Source organism: Caretta caretta, chromosome 2 (genome assembly GCF_965140235.1).
Source record: "Caretta caretta isolate rCarCar2 chromosome 2, rCarCar1.hap1, whole genome shotgun sequence".
In the NCBI taxonomy this organism is placed as follows: domain Eukaryota; kingdom Metazoa; phylum Chordata; order Testudines; family Cheloniidae; genus Caretta; species Caretta caretta.
In genome coordinates, this window is record NC_134207.1 from 229,499,863 (window position 1) to 229,516,003 (window position 16,141).

The 16,141-nt window shown below is 41.0% G+C and overlaps 2 protein-coding genes across 2 annotated transcripts in view; one reads left to right on the forward strand and one right to left on the reverse strand.

Annotated features, from left to right (window-relative positions):
• RSU1 (Ras suppressor protein 1) overlaps positions 1-16,141 on the reverse strand; it is a 187,482-nt gene that overhangs the window by 68,524 nt on the left and 102,817 nt on the right. The gene's annotated exons all lie outside the window — the stretch shown is intronic.
• Positions 4,263-8,593, forward strand: LOC142071205 (endogenous retroviral envelope protein HEMO-like). The gene is made up of 2 exons (XM_075125890.1): positions 4,263-4,430; positions 6,463-8,593. The coding sequence occupies exon 2, from the start codon at positions 6,787-6,789 to the stop codon at positions 8,191-8,193; it is 1,407 nt and encodes a 468-aa protein (XP_074981991.1). The 5' UTR covers positions 4,263-4,430; positions 6,463-6,786; the 3' UTR covers positions 8,194-8,593.

Here is a 16,141-nt window from a genome sequence, read left to right on the forward strand (position 1 = left end):
AGATGGTCTGCCCCAGCAATGAAAAGTCTCTAGATGGATAAATAAATATGAAACCAAAAATTAAACCTGTCAGATTTACTGGCTCGTGTCTTTGTAATGTTATTTAGTGTAGTGTTCCTGTAACTTTCAAGTTAAAATATGTAATTCCCACCTTTTTAAACTGGCTGTGAAATTCTGAATTTTTGTTTGTTAGTTAATTATAAATCAGTTTTTCTGAAGGGCATTTGCTAAATCAAACTGTATACTACTGCTGTATCTTTTTCATCTTAACTATGTTGAATTTTGCAGCACTAATTAATTTAAAAGGTGGTAGTGATGGATAGGTGGGTGAATGGGTTTTAAACATTAATACAGGAGATGTATTACACTGTGGAAACTAATTCTGTACTTCCTTTACTTGAAGATGTCACTTGATCAGAATAGCAGAAACCACTAACTTAGAGTAAAGGTAGAAGATCAGCTTTGAATGTATTTAAACAAGCATCTATTAACAATGAATCCAGCCTCTGTTAGTGGCATTTTATGGGAATATTTTATATTTACTGAATAATTTACAAATAAGCAATGGCTTTATCTCAACATTTACAGACTAATAGAAAGTGTCAGAAGCTGTTTGGTTAGGAATATTTAAAAAAAAAGATGTACTCTCTATTTCATATCAGTCAGTTAAGCATTGATAAAGGTGTAAGCTATCTTATTAGCAGAGTTCTGGCAGCAAAACTAATTACATGTTTCCACCAGTCTGCATCTAGAGAAAAGTGGACTTGATTTTGGATTGGTGGTGTTACACACGAAGAAATAGTATTTCTTGAATGGTGAGTGATGGCGCAACATTGATGCACTTCAGAAGTATAAAATATTATAAAGAAGAAACACCATTGTTCACACTTCCTTCCAATGTATTGCATACATGGGAAAATGCTGCATTTGATGTTCAGAATGGCTTTACCCTGTATATACTGTTATTGGCTTAAATACAATAGCAAACAAAAGTGCCTGAGGAATTAATGTCTCAGGGGAAGATGGTTGGGACGTGAGGTGTTTTACACTTACAATTCCCTCATCTGACTCCAACTCCAAGTCAGTTTTGGCTGAAAATCACTGGTTGCTCACTCAGTGTCTTATATAAAATGACTTTGACCTGGATATGAGAACCTTTCGAGACCGTTACTAATTTTTTAGTTTCCTTCACAAAAACATGATCACAGACCCTAATCCTGAAACCTACTTTGTGTTGTTAGAGGGGTGTGCCTGCAAAGAGCAGCCAGAAGGATATAGACCTTCATTATCATCCTTGCTGGCATCCTCAGAGGACCAAGCTTTGAATGGTAGTGAAGACTGAATTAACCGAGACAATTACCCCCTGGCAGTGATCCCTACAGGATCTCATTGAGGTACAGTGTAGGAGGTTGTATTACCACTACCTATACTTTTATGTTCTGTGGATAAAAACAAAATTTTGAGTATCGGGTCAATAAATAAGGCTGTCTTCATAATCTAGACCCCATAAATTGTAGAAAAAGTTAAACACTAAATATTTGCTTTCTATTTTTAATTTTATAATAAATGTCAATAATAAAGGTATAGAACATACTAGCTATTTAGAATTCTTTGTAGAAATAAAGATTATAAACAATAGAACCAATATTTGTCAGGCTCCAGTACAATCAGTTTATCATTTTTTATGTCTGGATTAAGGAGTTTTTCTGGGTTTGTAGGAAAAAAATATTCTACAAACTTTGGTACAACCTTTATTAAAATACATGAGTCATATTCTCATTTATGCCTGAGTTTGTAAGACTGCAGGTTTTACCAGATTGAATTTTAAAAGGATGACCATTTTGCTTTCACTTTAAGCCTTCATTTATTTTGAATCAGTATACTTTGGGGTGTGTGTTGGGCAGGGGGGACGCATGGGAGAAAGTTTTATATATTTATCTAGTTGAATCTGCTCTTACAGACCACCATTTGGTACCTCTTTTTTGGGGGGGGAGGGGGAGGAGGATGGGGATCACCACATCGAAATGTGCCAACAGCAAATATTTAAGATACCTAGACATAGGTTTGAAGTGTAATCTTCATTGATTTTTAGGAAAGAGCTATATAAAAAAAATAATCTATGGAAAAATTCTCCTCCTGACCCAAACAAAACACTGAAGTAATGTAAAAAGCAACTCCTACCTTCTAATCTTCATTTGGAACAATGTAAGGTGGATAGAAATGTTTATTCATTAATCTTTCTGATGCTGGAAAAAACTAAAGGGTGTGCGCTCACCTTGATTGTCATGGATTTATGTCAGTTACTCACCACACATTACAGTGTGAATGTACAGTACAGTTGGGATCTTTAAACTGTTATGGACACACGTGACCCAGTTCTAATCTCAAATATTTATGGGCCTGAGCCAAAGTCCTTAGAAGCCCATTTAAAGACTGCCATCGACTTCAGTAGACTTTAGATCAACTGACACAGGCCAGTCACGAGCGTTTTACTGCAGTGTTGACATACCCTACGTCTCTTTTGAAAATGGGATCTGGGCACTTTTTGCAATTTTACTGTATGTACTTTAGAGAGTTGAAGTAGGAAAGTTTAATGTCTCGGGTTAAGGCCCATAGTGGAGGCAATCTGTAGGTCTATATTTACAATATGAGACATGACTGTCCATGGTCCATATATGTAAGAGGTATAGGAAGGAAATGAAGTGATGGGGGGTAAATAGGTTTCTGACGGATAGATGGAGCAGACGTTGTCGATAGAACGTAAGTTATGACTTCCCGTAAGTTTTTCGTAGTTGGTTTGTTTATAAATACAATGTTCCATTAAAAAAGGCCCACCTGAACTAATTGATACATATGTACAACCATAACACTATATTAAAGTCTGGTTGTATGCATACCTGAGCTGTAGTTTCCTCTTTTTATTTTGAAACTTTCTTCTTTTCAAAGTGAGTGTAAAGCATTTTATATAAATACATGTGTACATACAAGCATACATTGCACTTCCTCTTATTCCCTCTGCATCAGTCAATTAACTTCTAGGCAGTAGATCAATTGTTGAGACAAATCATACAACAAACTAGTAGGACATTTAAAAACAAAGCTAAAACCGTTGTCTAAATTCTACAGGTTACCAAAGCCAAAGATAAATATCCACAAGAACAATGTATAATACACAACAGCCAAAGGAATCAAGAAATAACCAAACAGAATGTATTCCAAGGATTAGGAGACAACATACAAGAGTGAAGAATGAAATGCTTGGAATCACATATCCAGGAACTGGGGATCAGGAAAGTTTGAGACCTTCTCAAAGAAGCTCAACTATTAAGTACGTGAAATAATACTGTGCTGTATCTGTAAAGCATTGCACATAAGCAGAGAGTGAGCAAGACCCAACCAATACATATAAAAATATTCTTGTACTAAACCTAATAGGAATAGTAAATTATTTTAATTTACATTGTGTTAATAAAAAGTCAAAGGATGGGATTTTCAAAAGCACTTATAGTAGGGAAAGAGCCTGAGACATAAGCCCTTGCATCAGAGGCCTGGTATGAGGCAGGACCTGCTCATAGCATTTGGCAAAAACAGGGCTGATATTGCAAAAATACACATTTTTAAGAAGTGCTAAGCAGAAAGTACTTACACAAACATTTTGATATCAAGTAGTACCAGAACATCCCAATATCAAGGATGGTACAAAAACATTCCCCAAGGATAACAAGAACACACTGACCCCTCCTAAGAGATAAGGTTAGGATAATGATAGGGAAAAAAACCCAGAAAACGACCCTATAATCATGTAAAGCTACGCTGCTGTCTTTTTTCTATGCTTATCTGTCCTTTCTACTTTGTTTATGGATAGAAAGAACGTGAACTGTGTGTAACCTGCACTCCCTGCTTTTGGGGACAGAACTCCTTATACAGATAAGCCTCCATGCTCGTACCTACCCCAGAACTTCAAACAGACTGGGTTAACCGGTTCGAACTGGAAGAGATATCACAATGTATGTTGAACCAAGCTATAAAAGCTCATCCCTGTTCTTTGTTCGGGGCTTCACCATTTTCCTCTGAAAAGGAATTGGTGAGCCCTTCAGCTGTCGTATTTGCTAGCAATAAAGTGCCTCACTTTATCAAAGAGCCAAGACTCTGTGTTTTGTTTGGCTAATACAGAAGTCCAGGGAAGGCTACCCTCCTAACCCTAGACGGGAGGGGAACCCTTTTTCCCTAACACTTTGGGGGCTCGTCCGGGATCACCTCTTCTCCGGACCGGTGGACGGTCGGGACTCTGAATCCTTCTTGCCGGCACCCGGGTTGCTTTAACCCTGAAGGCTTCCCGTCTCGCTTCCACCCGCCGCTTCGGCGAAATAAGGCATCCCGAAGGCACTAGGGTCCGGACCTATTGGTGAACACCGGCCGGTGGGAACTTGGTGAGTTCTGAATTTTTCCTTTGTGATTGTCTAGACAACAGCCGGGGGTCCCGTCTTTGGGAAAAGATGGGGGGGGGGGGGGTCCAGTAGAACTGTTGATCCTTCTACGCCTCTGGGCTATATGTTAAAACATTATGATAGGGATATCAAGGCCTTACAATCGGATGGCAACAAAGCTTTGTATAAGTTTATATTTTTGTGTCAAGGTCCCTGGGTGGGAATGACGCAAGACGACCCGGAACCAGGAAATCGCTGGCCGGGGGAAGGAACATTTGAGTTACATAACATTGTTCAATTACGAAAAGTATTGTATGATTTACAACCGCGGCAACTTAAGTATTCTGATGTATGGATAAGGGAGGCCGAACGGCGCAAAAGTGCCAGTGTAACTACTAGTTTACGTGCTGAGGTAGAAAAACTTAAAGCCGTGCGGCCCCCACCATACAATCCAGAATCTAGTCATGCTGACCAGAAGCTAAAAACGTCAAAGTCTATTTATCCCCAACTCCCATTGAAAGAAGCGGGGGATCCTATACCATTGGAAGAATGTAGCTGGCTATGGGGTGGGGTACCGCAGCCTGACCCTGATGCACCCACGCCCCCAACCGGGGAAAGGAGCGGTCCCACTCTCCCACTAGCTACCGATACCCCCACAATTAACGCAGAGCGGGGGGGCGATCCGGAGGCTGGCACCTCTACCAGGGGTTTGACACGTCCTGATCCGCGACACCCCAGTGATGCAACCCCTGCAAAGACCCGGTCTCATGGTTCTCTAGGCACCCCTAAGGCAAAAGTTCTTGGAGCTGCAATAGCTAGTGCAGTCCAAATGCCTACGCGACAACTGCCGAGCGGTAGGGGGGGGACACAGATGGTGTATGTCCCTTTTACCAGCACGGATCTAATGAATTGGTCATCTACTTTTCCCTCATTTCGACAGTGTCCGGAAGAATTTATTAAAAAGTTAAAGGGTATTTTCACAATGTATAATTGTAATTATGACAATGTGGAAATGATTTTAAATCAAGTGCTAAGCGAGGGTGAGAAGGAAACGGTGTATAAGAAAGCTAGAGAGACGGTGCAAGGCAGGGCGGCTTATCCGCAAGAGAAACCTGAAATGGATTGGGATGTTCCAGAGACCGTTCAAGAGTGGGATAAAATGAGAAAGCGAATCTTAGAAGCATTAGAGGATATGTCTAAGCCTGTGTATGATTGGGGAAAGGTAGATGCATGTGTTCAAAAGCACGATGAGCACCCAGGGGAATTCTTCCACCGCCTTTGTAAGGTTTTGAAAAACCACGGCGGCTTAGATCCAACCTCCCCTGTAGCGAAAACACAAGTGATCGGCCAGTATGTAAAAAATTTATTACCATTCGCTCGGAAGTATGTGTGTAGTCAACCAGCTTATGAAAACAAAACGCTGGAGGAGGTGGTGGGGTTAGCAGCCCATGCCTGGAGGAATAGGAAGGAATTAGACACTAGGAGGTCCGAAAAGCTCCTTAATCTGCAGTTGCAAGGTTTCCAAGACGGCTCTCGGGGACGGGATGCAAGCCGCAGGAGGGGAGGCTTTCGGGGACGAGGCAGAAGAGGAGGCAGCTCTACCCAGGGATGGGGACCACAAGGTCAGAACTTCCAGCCACGGCCCGGGAGGGCAGGGCCAGATGAGTGCCGGCGGTGCCGACAAAAAGGACACTGGGCTGCCCAGTGCCCAAATTACCCCCTCCAGCCAGCTGACCCTCTTATGCAAGCCTACCGGAGGGTACAGGAAAGGGGGGGAGAAAAAGGAAGTACTGATTGAAAGCTAGCCGCCCACAATGCTTCGTCCCCCTCGCCAGGAACCCCCTCCGCTTCTTGGACAGTGCAGTTGGATGCAAACCACCCGGAGCTTCCAGTTGTGGTGGGAGGAAAAACTTATTCAATGTTAATTGACACCGGGGCAGATAGAAGTACTCTACAGGACCCCACCCTTCCTACCACTTCTGCAACCGTAAAAGCTATAGGCGTTGGTGGCACCGTGTGCGCCCTTCCTCTCCAGGAGACTTTGTCTGTGTTAAAATCCATCGAAGGAAGCATTGCCTGGAACCAAGGTGGTCGGCCCCGGCCCAAGTCCTTCTGACTACTCCAACTGCAGTGAAGGTCGAGGGCATCAATAGATGGGTGCACTGCAGCCACTGTAAAAAGGTTCCTGCTCCAACATCCCCAACGACTCCCATCACGACCGCCGCTTCTACATGAACTGGGTACCGGTCAATCAGCGGAATCAAAAGCAGTTACAGAACTCTGGAGTATTAGTATACTGTTACAAATATTGTATTAATATTATTTTTTTTAGAGTTGTTAGTAGCTGGTAGTGTTTATAATGTATGTATGGCTATGGGCGTTAACCTGGACCTCTGCCCTGGGGGGTTGGGATAAAAATACGTTTCTACAATTAGCCCAAAATTTAACCAACGCATGGAATGTTAGTGACTGTTGGGTGTGTTCCCACTTCTCTTCCCATTCACTGCAAGGGTTCCCCATTTTGCCGGTTCCAGCGCTCCTTAATTCTTGGCAAAATGGTTTGGCGTGGTACGGCCAAAAGGGAAAAAGGGGAAGGGGACCCATAGATTTTAGGACCTGGATCCCGAACCATCGCCCAGACTTGCTCGTTAAGGCCCCCATGTGCGTAGAAAAAAGGTCGCTACGCACCCGAGGCAAAACTACTCTGGGAAAATACCCGAAAACCCACTGTGAGAAAATTCTAATTTTGGGAAACAATGCAAGTACTACTCTTTTGCTGTATCCCAATGATACTGAGGTAGCCAACTATGCCCGTGCTGGAGGCTATGTGGGGTACATTCTCAGAGAAAATGCGACTCAATTTGCCGGCCTTACATTATGGAAATGGGGGGGAATAGGACCCAATCCTGATGATGCTGCATCCCTGGTGGGACGATTGCAGGAAGTATCTCAGAACTCAGGGGGCAATAAAGGCAACTATAGTATAGTATTAGGAGATCATCACTTATGGTGGGTATGTGGCACTTGGGCAGGAAAGACCTTGCCCCCAAAGTGGTTGGGAAGATGCACGGTGGCCTTTGCCTGGCCAGGAGGGATGCATCGTAGAGACTTAATAGAAATCAGAGACACAACCCGACGAACCCGTCGAGATACCAGTTATAATCCTATTGTCGAGGAAGGCAGTACAGGTATGCGCGCCTTCCGTCTTCTTTTTCCGTGGGTGGGGGTGGGCCAACTTGAATACGCGCTAAAAAATATGTCAGCCGAAATGGAAATATTTACTAACGCCACTCGAGATGCAATCCAAGCTTTGCAAGAAGAAATAAGCTCACTAGCTCGCTACAGTATGCAAAACAGGTTGGCCCTGGATCAGCTTTTAAGTGCACAGGGAGGGGTGTGCACATTTCTCAATGCCACATGCTGCCTTTATGTAAATCAAAGCGGGCGCATAGTCACAGATACTAACATAATTGCAAACGTGTCAGCCTTCTTTCATAAGCAGGCCTCTATTTCTCCCAGTGTGGGCTTTGACTTGTGGGGCTGGCTCACCAGCTGGTTGCCTAACTTTGGATGGCTAAAAACCTTGTTTGTGTATGGAGTGGGATTCCTTATAATTGTGGGTCTGCTGTTCTGCTGTGCGTCCAGTTGTTGTGCCCTCTTCCACCGGGTATGTACCAAAACCATGAGCCCAGCAAAGATACTATATGTAAAGAAGGGTGGTGTTAACCAAGATGAAAAACATATAAACATGTTAAACAATGAATAATGAGCCATGTAAGATAATTATCTTCAGGCTCAAAGGGGGGAACTGATAGGGAAAAAAACCCAGAAAACGACCCTATAATCATGTAAAGCTACGCTGCTGTCTTTTTTCTATGCTTATCTGTCCTTTCTACTTTGTTTATGGATAGAAAGAACGTGAACTGTGTGTAACCTGCACTCCCTGCTTTTGGGGACAGAACTCCTTATACAGATAAGCCTCCATGCTCGTACCTACCCCAGAACTTCAGACAGACTGGGTTAACCGGTTCGAACTGGAAGAGATATCACAATGTATGTTGAACCAAGCTATAAAAGCTCATCCCTGTTCTTTGTTCGGGGCTTCACCATTTTCCTCTGAAAAGGAATTGGTGAGCCCTTCAGCTGTCGTATTTGCTAGCAATAAAGTGCCTCACTTTATCAAAGAGCCAAGACTCTGTGTTTTGTTTGGCTAATACAGAAGTCCAGGGAAGGCTACCCTCCTAACCCTAGACGGGAGGGGAACCCTTTTTCCCTAACAATAACAGTACGCAATAAAGATGTTTTAATCAAACCAACACATACAAGGTGATGGGTAATAACTAGCCATGTCAGGAGGCACTAGCTAACTATGTCAGAGGCAGTACTAAACTTGTATGTATCAGGGTATAAAGATGTATCTCAGAAGAAGTATCTTTGTCCAGCTGACAGGGGAATGGAAAGTCCCGCCATGTCTTAGTATCCTCGTAGAGTTTGCCAGGTGCTATTACCGTGCTTTGTCGACAATAAACCTGGTCTGGTGTCTGTCCCTTAATGAATCTTGTAGTCACTGGGTGGTTCGCTCAAAGTCTGCAGTGCTGGCTGTCTGCGCAGAGCTGAGGCAGCACGCAGGAAAAACACACACACACACACCCCCCCAAACATCTAACCACAGCACTCAATCTTAAGTTTAACTCTGCTTGCACTGAAGTCTATAATTAACTTCAATGGAAGCAGAGTTAGGCCCAGGGTGAGCACTTTTGAAAATCTTACGCAGAATGTAGTTTAGTAAAGAACACTTACTGTTACTGTAATAAGATACTCCAAGCTGTGTAGCAATGGACATCGCTATTTCTCAGGTCAAAGCACAGAATGAAACATTAATAGCATGATGATTTCTGTCACAATACACCTTTCTCCCTCTCACATTACCGAAGTGCAGAATATCTATTGCAGCTAACTATGAAAGTCACAGATTAAATTGTTAAAGTTCTAGATCAGATTTTACAGGATTTACAGAATTAAGCTGACATGAAATAAATACACACACGACTATATCTAGTTCCCAAAAAAAGATTAAAAACAAGACCCTGTACAAAGGAAATAGTTTTGTCAATATGACTACTATTTTCACGGAGTTACAAAGCCCCTGATAGTAGCATTAGCTACAAGACAAAAGCATGTAGTCTTGAATAATCCTTTGCATGCCACTTTGTTCATGCTATTAAGATGCTAGTTGTTTCTTTGATTTATCCAATAATAAATTTTTGATGACGAGTAAGTCTCATAAAATGGCTCTGGTGCTGACATACATTGATTAATAAGTCTGAAGAATCGAAACTGTCAGGAATTCATGTGGAAGAGTAAATTACTGCCAAACATATATTAGATATTCCATAAAATACAGAATATAAAAGGTTGATTTGGTAATTTAATCTTGCATCAATTTACTTGATATAATTTATATTCAGAATCATCACTGTCAACCCTTTGCATCTCTTTCCTTTTTAAAATCAACATTAGAGTAAATCTTGATTTGGGACACTCAGGATTGAAGAGAAGAAAAAATATTAAATGCAATAATCAAAGCTCACATTCACAATTTAGTTTGGAAATCAAGTTCACTTCAGGAGATTAAGAAAATTGCCTTTGCAACATTTCAGTTTTCATATTTAAAACCAATCTTGTGTGCTACAATCCTAATTCTATACCACATCCAAATCCCCCTCTCTGAATTCACAGAGACAATTTGCATCTGTTAGCACTTGCATGTGACCTGTCACCAAACACATGGGGGGAACAGGGGGAAGGTAGAGAGACACTGGCTGGAGAACCATGCAGTTATAGATTCATTGGCCTTACCCTCTCCCTCTGCGTTTGGGTGTAGCAAGCCCTGCAGAACTATGCTTAATGGCATGCAAGGAATGTAGATTTGGGTGTAAGGGAATGGGTTCTGGAAATCCTCCGCCTACAAAGTGAAATTGCACCAGTAGTGCCATGAGGCGAAGGTAGTATTTGCTCCCATTACTTTTGCATAGGTTTATCAATTCTTATTTTCCTGTGCCTTCCTTACAGCATTCTGTGTTACAGAGTTTCGTCCAGGGATAGACTTTCAATCGTAGAAATGTATATCTACCTAACCATTCATGTACTGAGTTTATAGACAATAAAAGGATTCACGACATCACTGTTCCCAGTTCAGTGCGAAGTATGTTGCTGTTCACATCTAACACTGAAGTTAAACTTCATATTTTTTGCCAGCAGTTTTAAGAGGACTAATATTCTTCCATGTATTATTGCTTTGGTATATTTGGAGCAACTGAAATGGTCACTGCTCTAAATAATTCTACTTCCGGTTTATGCCCCTGTACACTCACCTCAGACTAATTTCCCTCATCAATGAATCAACCAAATGTAACAAAGAGGAGAAACTGTGGGATATTTTCTTTCAGGGTTGTTTGAAATTAATTGGCTTTCAGTACACTAGACCTGCAGGGTTAAAATACTCACATGACAAAGCATCAAGGGGGAAAAATGGTATTTCGTGGCTAGACTCAAAAGGATTTGACTGACCAGGAACTATACCAGTTCTGAATGGTAAGATGTTTATTGTTTAGCTGGAGGAAAGCGTTAAAAATGGGAGTGGGTGGTGAGGAAGGAAATGTGTCTTATATTGTAGCATCTTGTGAAGTTAAACTTTTTTTCTTGAAAAATTGAATCTTTGTAAGATCATCAAATATATAGTATAAAATTTAAATTTTAGTATAATGTTTCTGGTCACAGCCATTTTCGGCATTGTGCCTTTGATATTATAAAGGACTGTAAATAACAAAACTGACTGCAGAGATACTGGCTAAAATAAAGAATTAGGACTTTTTGTAAGTGGAATCAAAGGTTGAACTGGAAGTGAGACCAACAAATTACACTGAGATCATTTCCACCTAAGCGTCTCACTGGATAAAAAGTAGATAAAACCTTCCATAAAATTAGAATACTCTAGCTACCTGATAGCCCTCAACAGTAAAAAAACAAACAAAAAAAAAACCTGCTAAGGATCACACAAAAACCTCAAACAATGTTAGACTGAAATAAGAAACTGGAGCTCAATAAAAAGCCAGCATGTAATAAAACAAGATATTACTGCATAGAGAATAGAAATTGCAGACAGTTCTGTTTGATTATAAAAGCGCCATTTTTTAACTTATCTCAAATAAAAACAGCAAATGTGTGTTGAGTTGCAAAGAACCTATACAAAAAGGAAACCAAGAAAGCAAGCCAACTGGATTTTGAAGATTACAAGGAGTTAATTTTACCAGTATCTAAAGTTACCTGTGTTAATTTCTGTGGCATGCTCCTTAGTCTCTAACAAATAAGGTTTTCCACATTAGCTTCCCCTCTCTGCTTGCTTTGCCTGCCATGGTCTATTTTATCCTCCAAGTATTTGAGTGCTAAGGATTTCCCCCATTCCACCTTATACTTTGTTAACCACCATAATGACCAGATATTGTGGTCACCATCGTTTCACAAGGGAAGGTTAGATGAGGCACCGTTCGAAGTATGTGGGTAAAGATCCTTAATCAACTGCACTGCTAATGAGCAATTATTGACACTCCTTCTATTGAATGTATTATTTCTCTGGATAGTCAGGAGGGAAGGCTGGGAGGGGGCCTTGACTCCCTTAGAGTAGTAAGCTCTCTGGCAAACTGCCAGACTCACCAGGACCGCTACCACCGGAGCAATGGGCCATATGTGGGCCTTACAGACATAAAACTATGGATTATGGCCAGAAGGGACCATTAGAGCATCTAGTCGGACTTCCTGCAGATTACAGGATATTAAATTTCATCCTGTTACCACTGTCTTGAACAACTTGTGTCTCTGGATGATTATCTTTAGCCAGAAAGGCATCCATTCTTGATCTGAAGACATCAAGTGATGGAGAATCAACCACTTCCCTTGGTAGTTTGTTCCAATCGTTAATCACCCTCACTGTTAAAAATGTGTGTCGTATTTCTAATTTGAGTTTGTCTGTTTTCAGCTTCCAGCCTTTAGTTCTCATTATGCCTTTCTGTGTTAGATTAAAAAGCTTTCCAGGATACAATCACCCATTCTGATGGTATGGCCTAAGTTTCTAGATGTGTAACTTTGCATTTGGCAGCATTAAAACACATTGTGTGTGAATGGGCCCACTTTACCAATCTATCTAGATCACTCTGTATGACTGTCCTCATTATGGTTTACCACTCCGCCAATTTTATCAGCAGTGATTTTATATTTACTTTAGGATCATTGATGGAAATGTTGAACAGTGTCAGGCCTACTACAGATCCCTGCAGAACCCCACTAGAAACATCCACATTTAACTATGAATCCCCATCACTAGCTAATTTTAGAGATCTGTCAGCCAGTTCTGAATCCATTTAACATGTACTTTATTGATATTGTATACTGTTAATTTTTAAAATCAGAATGTCATGCAATACTTAAGTCAAATGCCTTGCAAAAGTCTAAGTACATTAGACCTACAGAGTTACCTTTATCAACCAAACCTGTAATCTCAAAGAATGAAATCAGGTTTGTTTGACAAGGGCTATTTTCCATAAAAGCATGTTGACTAGCACGGATTATATTTCTGTCCTTTAATTTATGTCTTAACTGAATCCTGTATCAGCTTTTTCATTGTTTTGCCCAGTACTAACGTTAGGTATCTATAGGCTGCTTAGCCCGAGTCATTCCACTTGCCCTTTTTCAATACAGGCCCAACACTCGCACTCTTCCCGTTTTCTGGAATTTCCCTAGTATTTCAAGATTTATTAAAAAATGATCAGTAGGCCAGACATCTCAACACCCAACTCTTTTAGGGACTCTTCAGTACAAGTTATCCAGGCCAGCTCATTTAGAACAGTTTATCCCTCTCAGACACTGTTCAGCATCTTCACTGGGTACTAATGGACTGGAGAATACTGCTGGATATCAATCTTGGGCAAGATAATGGAGCAGCTGATATGGGACTCAACAAATTAAAGGACGATAATGTAAATCAACATAGATTTATAGAAAATAGGTCCTGTCTAACTTGACTTTTTCTTGTATGAGACTAAGTTTGGTTGATAAAGGTAATAGCGTCGATACAATATACTTAGACTTTTGTAAGGCCTTTGAGTTGGTACCACACAATATTTTGATTTAAAAACTGGAATGATTTAAAATCAACATGGTACATATTACATGGATTAAAAACTGGGTGATAGGGCCTAAAAATGCAACTGCAAACGGAATAGTCATCAACCAGGTGTGTTCCTTGGGGGGTCTCACAGGGATCTGTTTTTGGCCCTTTGCTATTTAACTTTTTTTATCAATTACCTAGAAGAAAACATCTACAAACTATATCAGTGATGATTTTATAAATGCAAATATTGGAAGAGTGGTAAATAATGAAGAGGGTAGGTCACTCATTCAGTGTGATCTGGATCATTTGGTAAACTGGGCACAAGCAGCCAATATGCATTTTAATACAGCTAAATATAAAAAGTATACATCTAGGAACAAAGAATATAGATCATACTTACATGATAGTAACTCTATCCTGGGAAGCAGTTACACAGAAAAAGGGATTTTTTGGGGGGGGAGGGGGGGAGGGGGGGAGAGAATGGATTGAAATGGAATGGAATCAGTTGAACATAAACTCCCAGTGTGCTGCTGTGACCAGAAGAGCTAATTTGATTCTGGAATGCACTAATAGGGGAATCTCAAGTAGGAGCAGTGAGGTTATTTTATCTCTATTATTTGGCACTGCTGCGACCACTGCTGCAACGTTGTACCCGGTTCTGGTGTCCACAGTTCAAGAAGGATGTTGGAAATGTACAGGGAGATGTCAGCAAACCAATAAAGGGCCTGAAACCATGATGGCTTATTGCTAAAAGCAGCCAAGTCAGCAGGCTTAGCTTATCCAAAGAAGGAGGGGAGAGGGTTTTAGGTGCCACAGAAAGGGCAGCTCGACCCCGCATCCTTTCTGATAAGAACTGTATTGAAGGTGCTGATACATGCATTTTAGAAGAGCAGGATGTGCTCCAGGAATGTATATTGGGGCCTCAAGGCTGCAAACTCTGGAAAAACCCACACCTGGTTAATCAATAATCAGAAGGAGCCTCTTGCTTTCCCATTGGAACTGCTTGCTTAACAAGTTTTCTTTAAGGGACATGTCATTCTATTACTAATGTATATATAAGGGGGAAAAGTTTGAGGTAGTGGGACTTTTCGGGACTGGACTCTCCCTCTGGATGCATCTTGCGTTCCCCACTGGCCACTCGAGAGCCACACTCAGCTTTGGTAATTATCAAGGGTTGGGGGTGTTTTACTAACCCGTTGCGGACATGTGTAAGTAAAGTTTAGCTTTAAGTGAAAGCACTCTTGTGTTGTCCTGTTTGTGCCAGCCATCTATCGGTCGGACGGCCGTGTCTCCCCAATTTATTTCCTGATACAATCTCGCACAGAGTAACAGTTACCAAGAGCTTTGGGTTGAAAGAACCCCAGGTAACAGAAAGGGTTCAAAGAAGAGCCACAAGAATGATTAAAGAATTAGAAAACATGTCATACAGCAATAGACTCAAAGAGCTTAATCTATTTAGCTTAATGAAGCGAAGGTTAAAGGGCAACTTGATTACAGTTTAAGTATCTATTTGGAGAACAAATATTTAATAATGGGGTCTTCAATCTAGCAGAGAGGTATAACACTCCAAAGGCTGGAAGTTGAAGCTAGACAAATTCAGAGTGGAAATAAGGCTCTTTGTTTAAAAACAAAACAAACAAAAAAAACCGTGAGGGTAATTAACCATTGGAACAATTGACCAAGGTTCATGGTGGATTCTCCAACCAGTTCTATGTTTTTCTAAAAGATAGATTGTAGGAATTTTTGGGGGGGTGGGGGAGTGGAGAGGAGGTTCTACAGCTGTGTTATACAAGAGGTCAGTCTAGATGATCACAATGGTTCCTTCTGGCCTTGGAATCTATAAATCATCTTCATAAGATCTGAATACACCATCCTACTACTTTCCAAATACAGAACAAATATTTATTATTGAACAAGTCTACCTTTTCTGCAGCATTATTAACTATTAGCTGAAAACCCATGCTGTTGCATGGGTGTGACAGTTGGACCAAATAATCCATCTGTGCAATCTACCTCATACAACTACTGCAACTGTTGTATGCAAATTAGCTGTAAAGGTAGCGACTGGTCGAGTTACTTCCGATATCACAGTGGTCTAATCGCTTGGCATGGCACACAAGATACATGCTTTAACTGTACCTGTACACTGCACAGGTATAATTCGTAAAGGTAAATGGCTGAGAACTTAAAAACTGGACAGTTATAGACCATGAATCCCACTGATGACTGAACCTGGTAATATCATAGATAAATAGTTCTCAACCATGTTTGTAGTGTTTCCATTGCTTCACACTGACAACACACATTCTAGGCTTTAGAGTGACACACAGAGTAGAGTGACAATCCTGAAATCTTATACAGATTTTATCATCTGCATCTAATAATGGGCCTATGCCATTGCTAGGATTTCTTTTGTTCCTAATACACATAAAATACTCATTTTTCTTTGCCCTGACAGCCATGGACTTTCCCCTGATGTCTTTAGCCTCCCTTATCAATTTGCTACACTTCATAATGTCTAAATTATATTGATTGCTATCTATTCCCC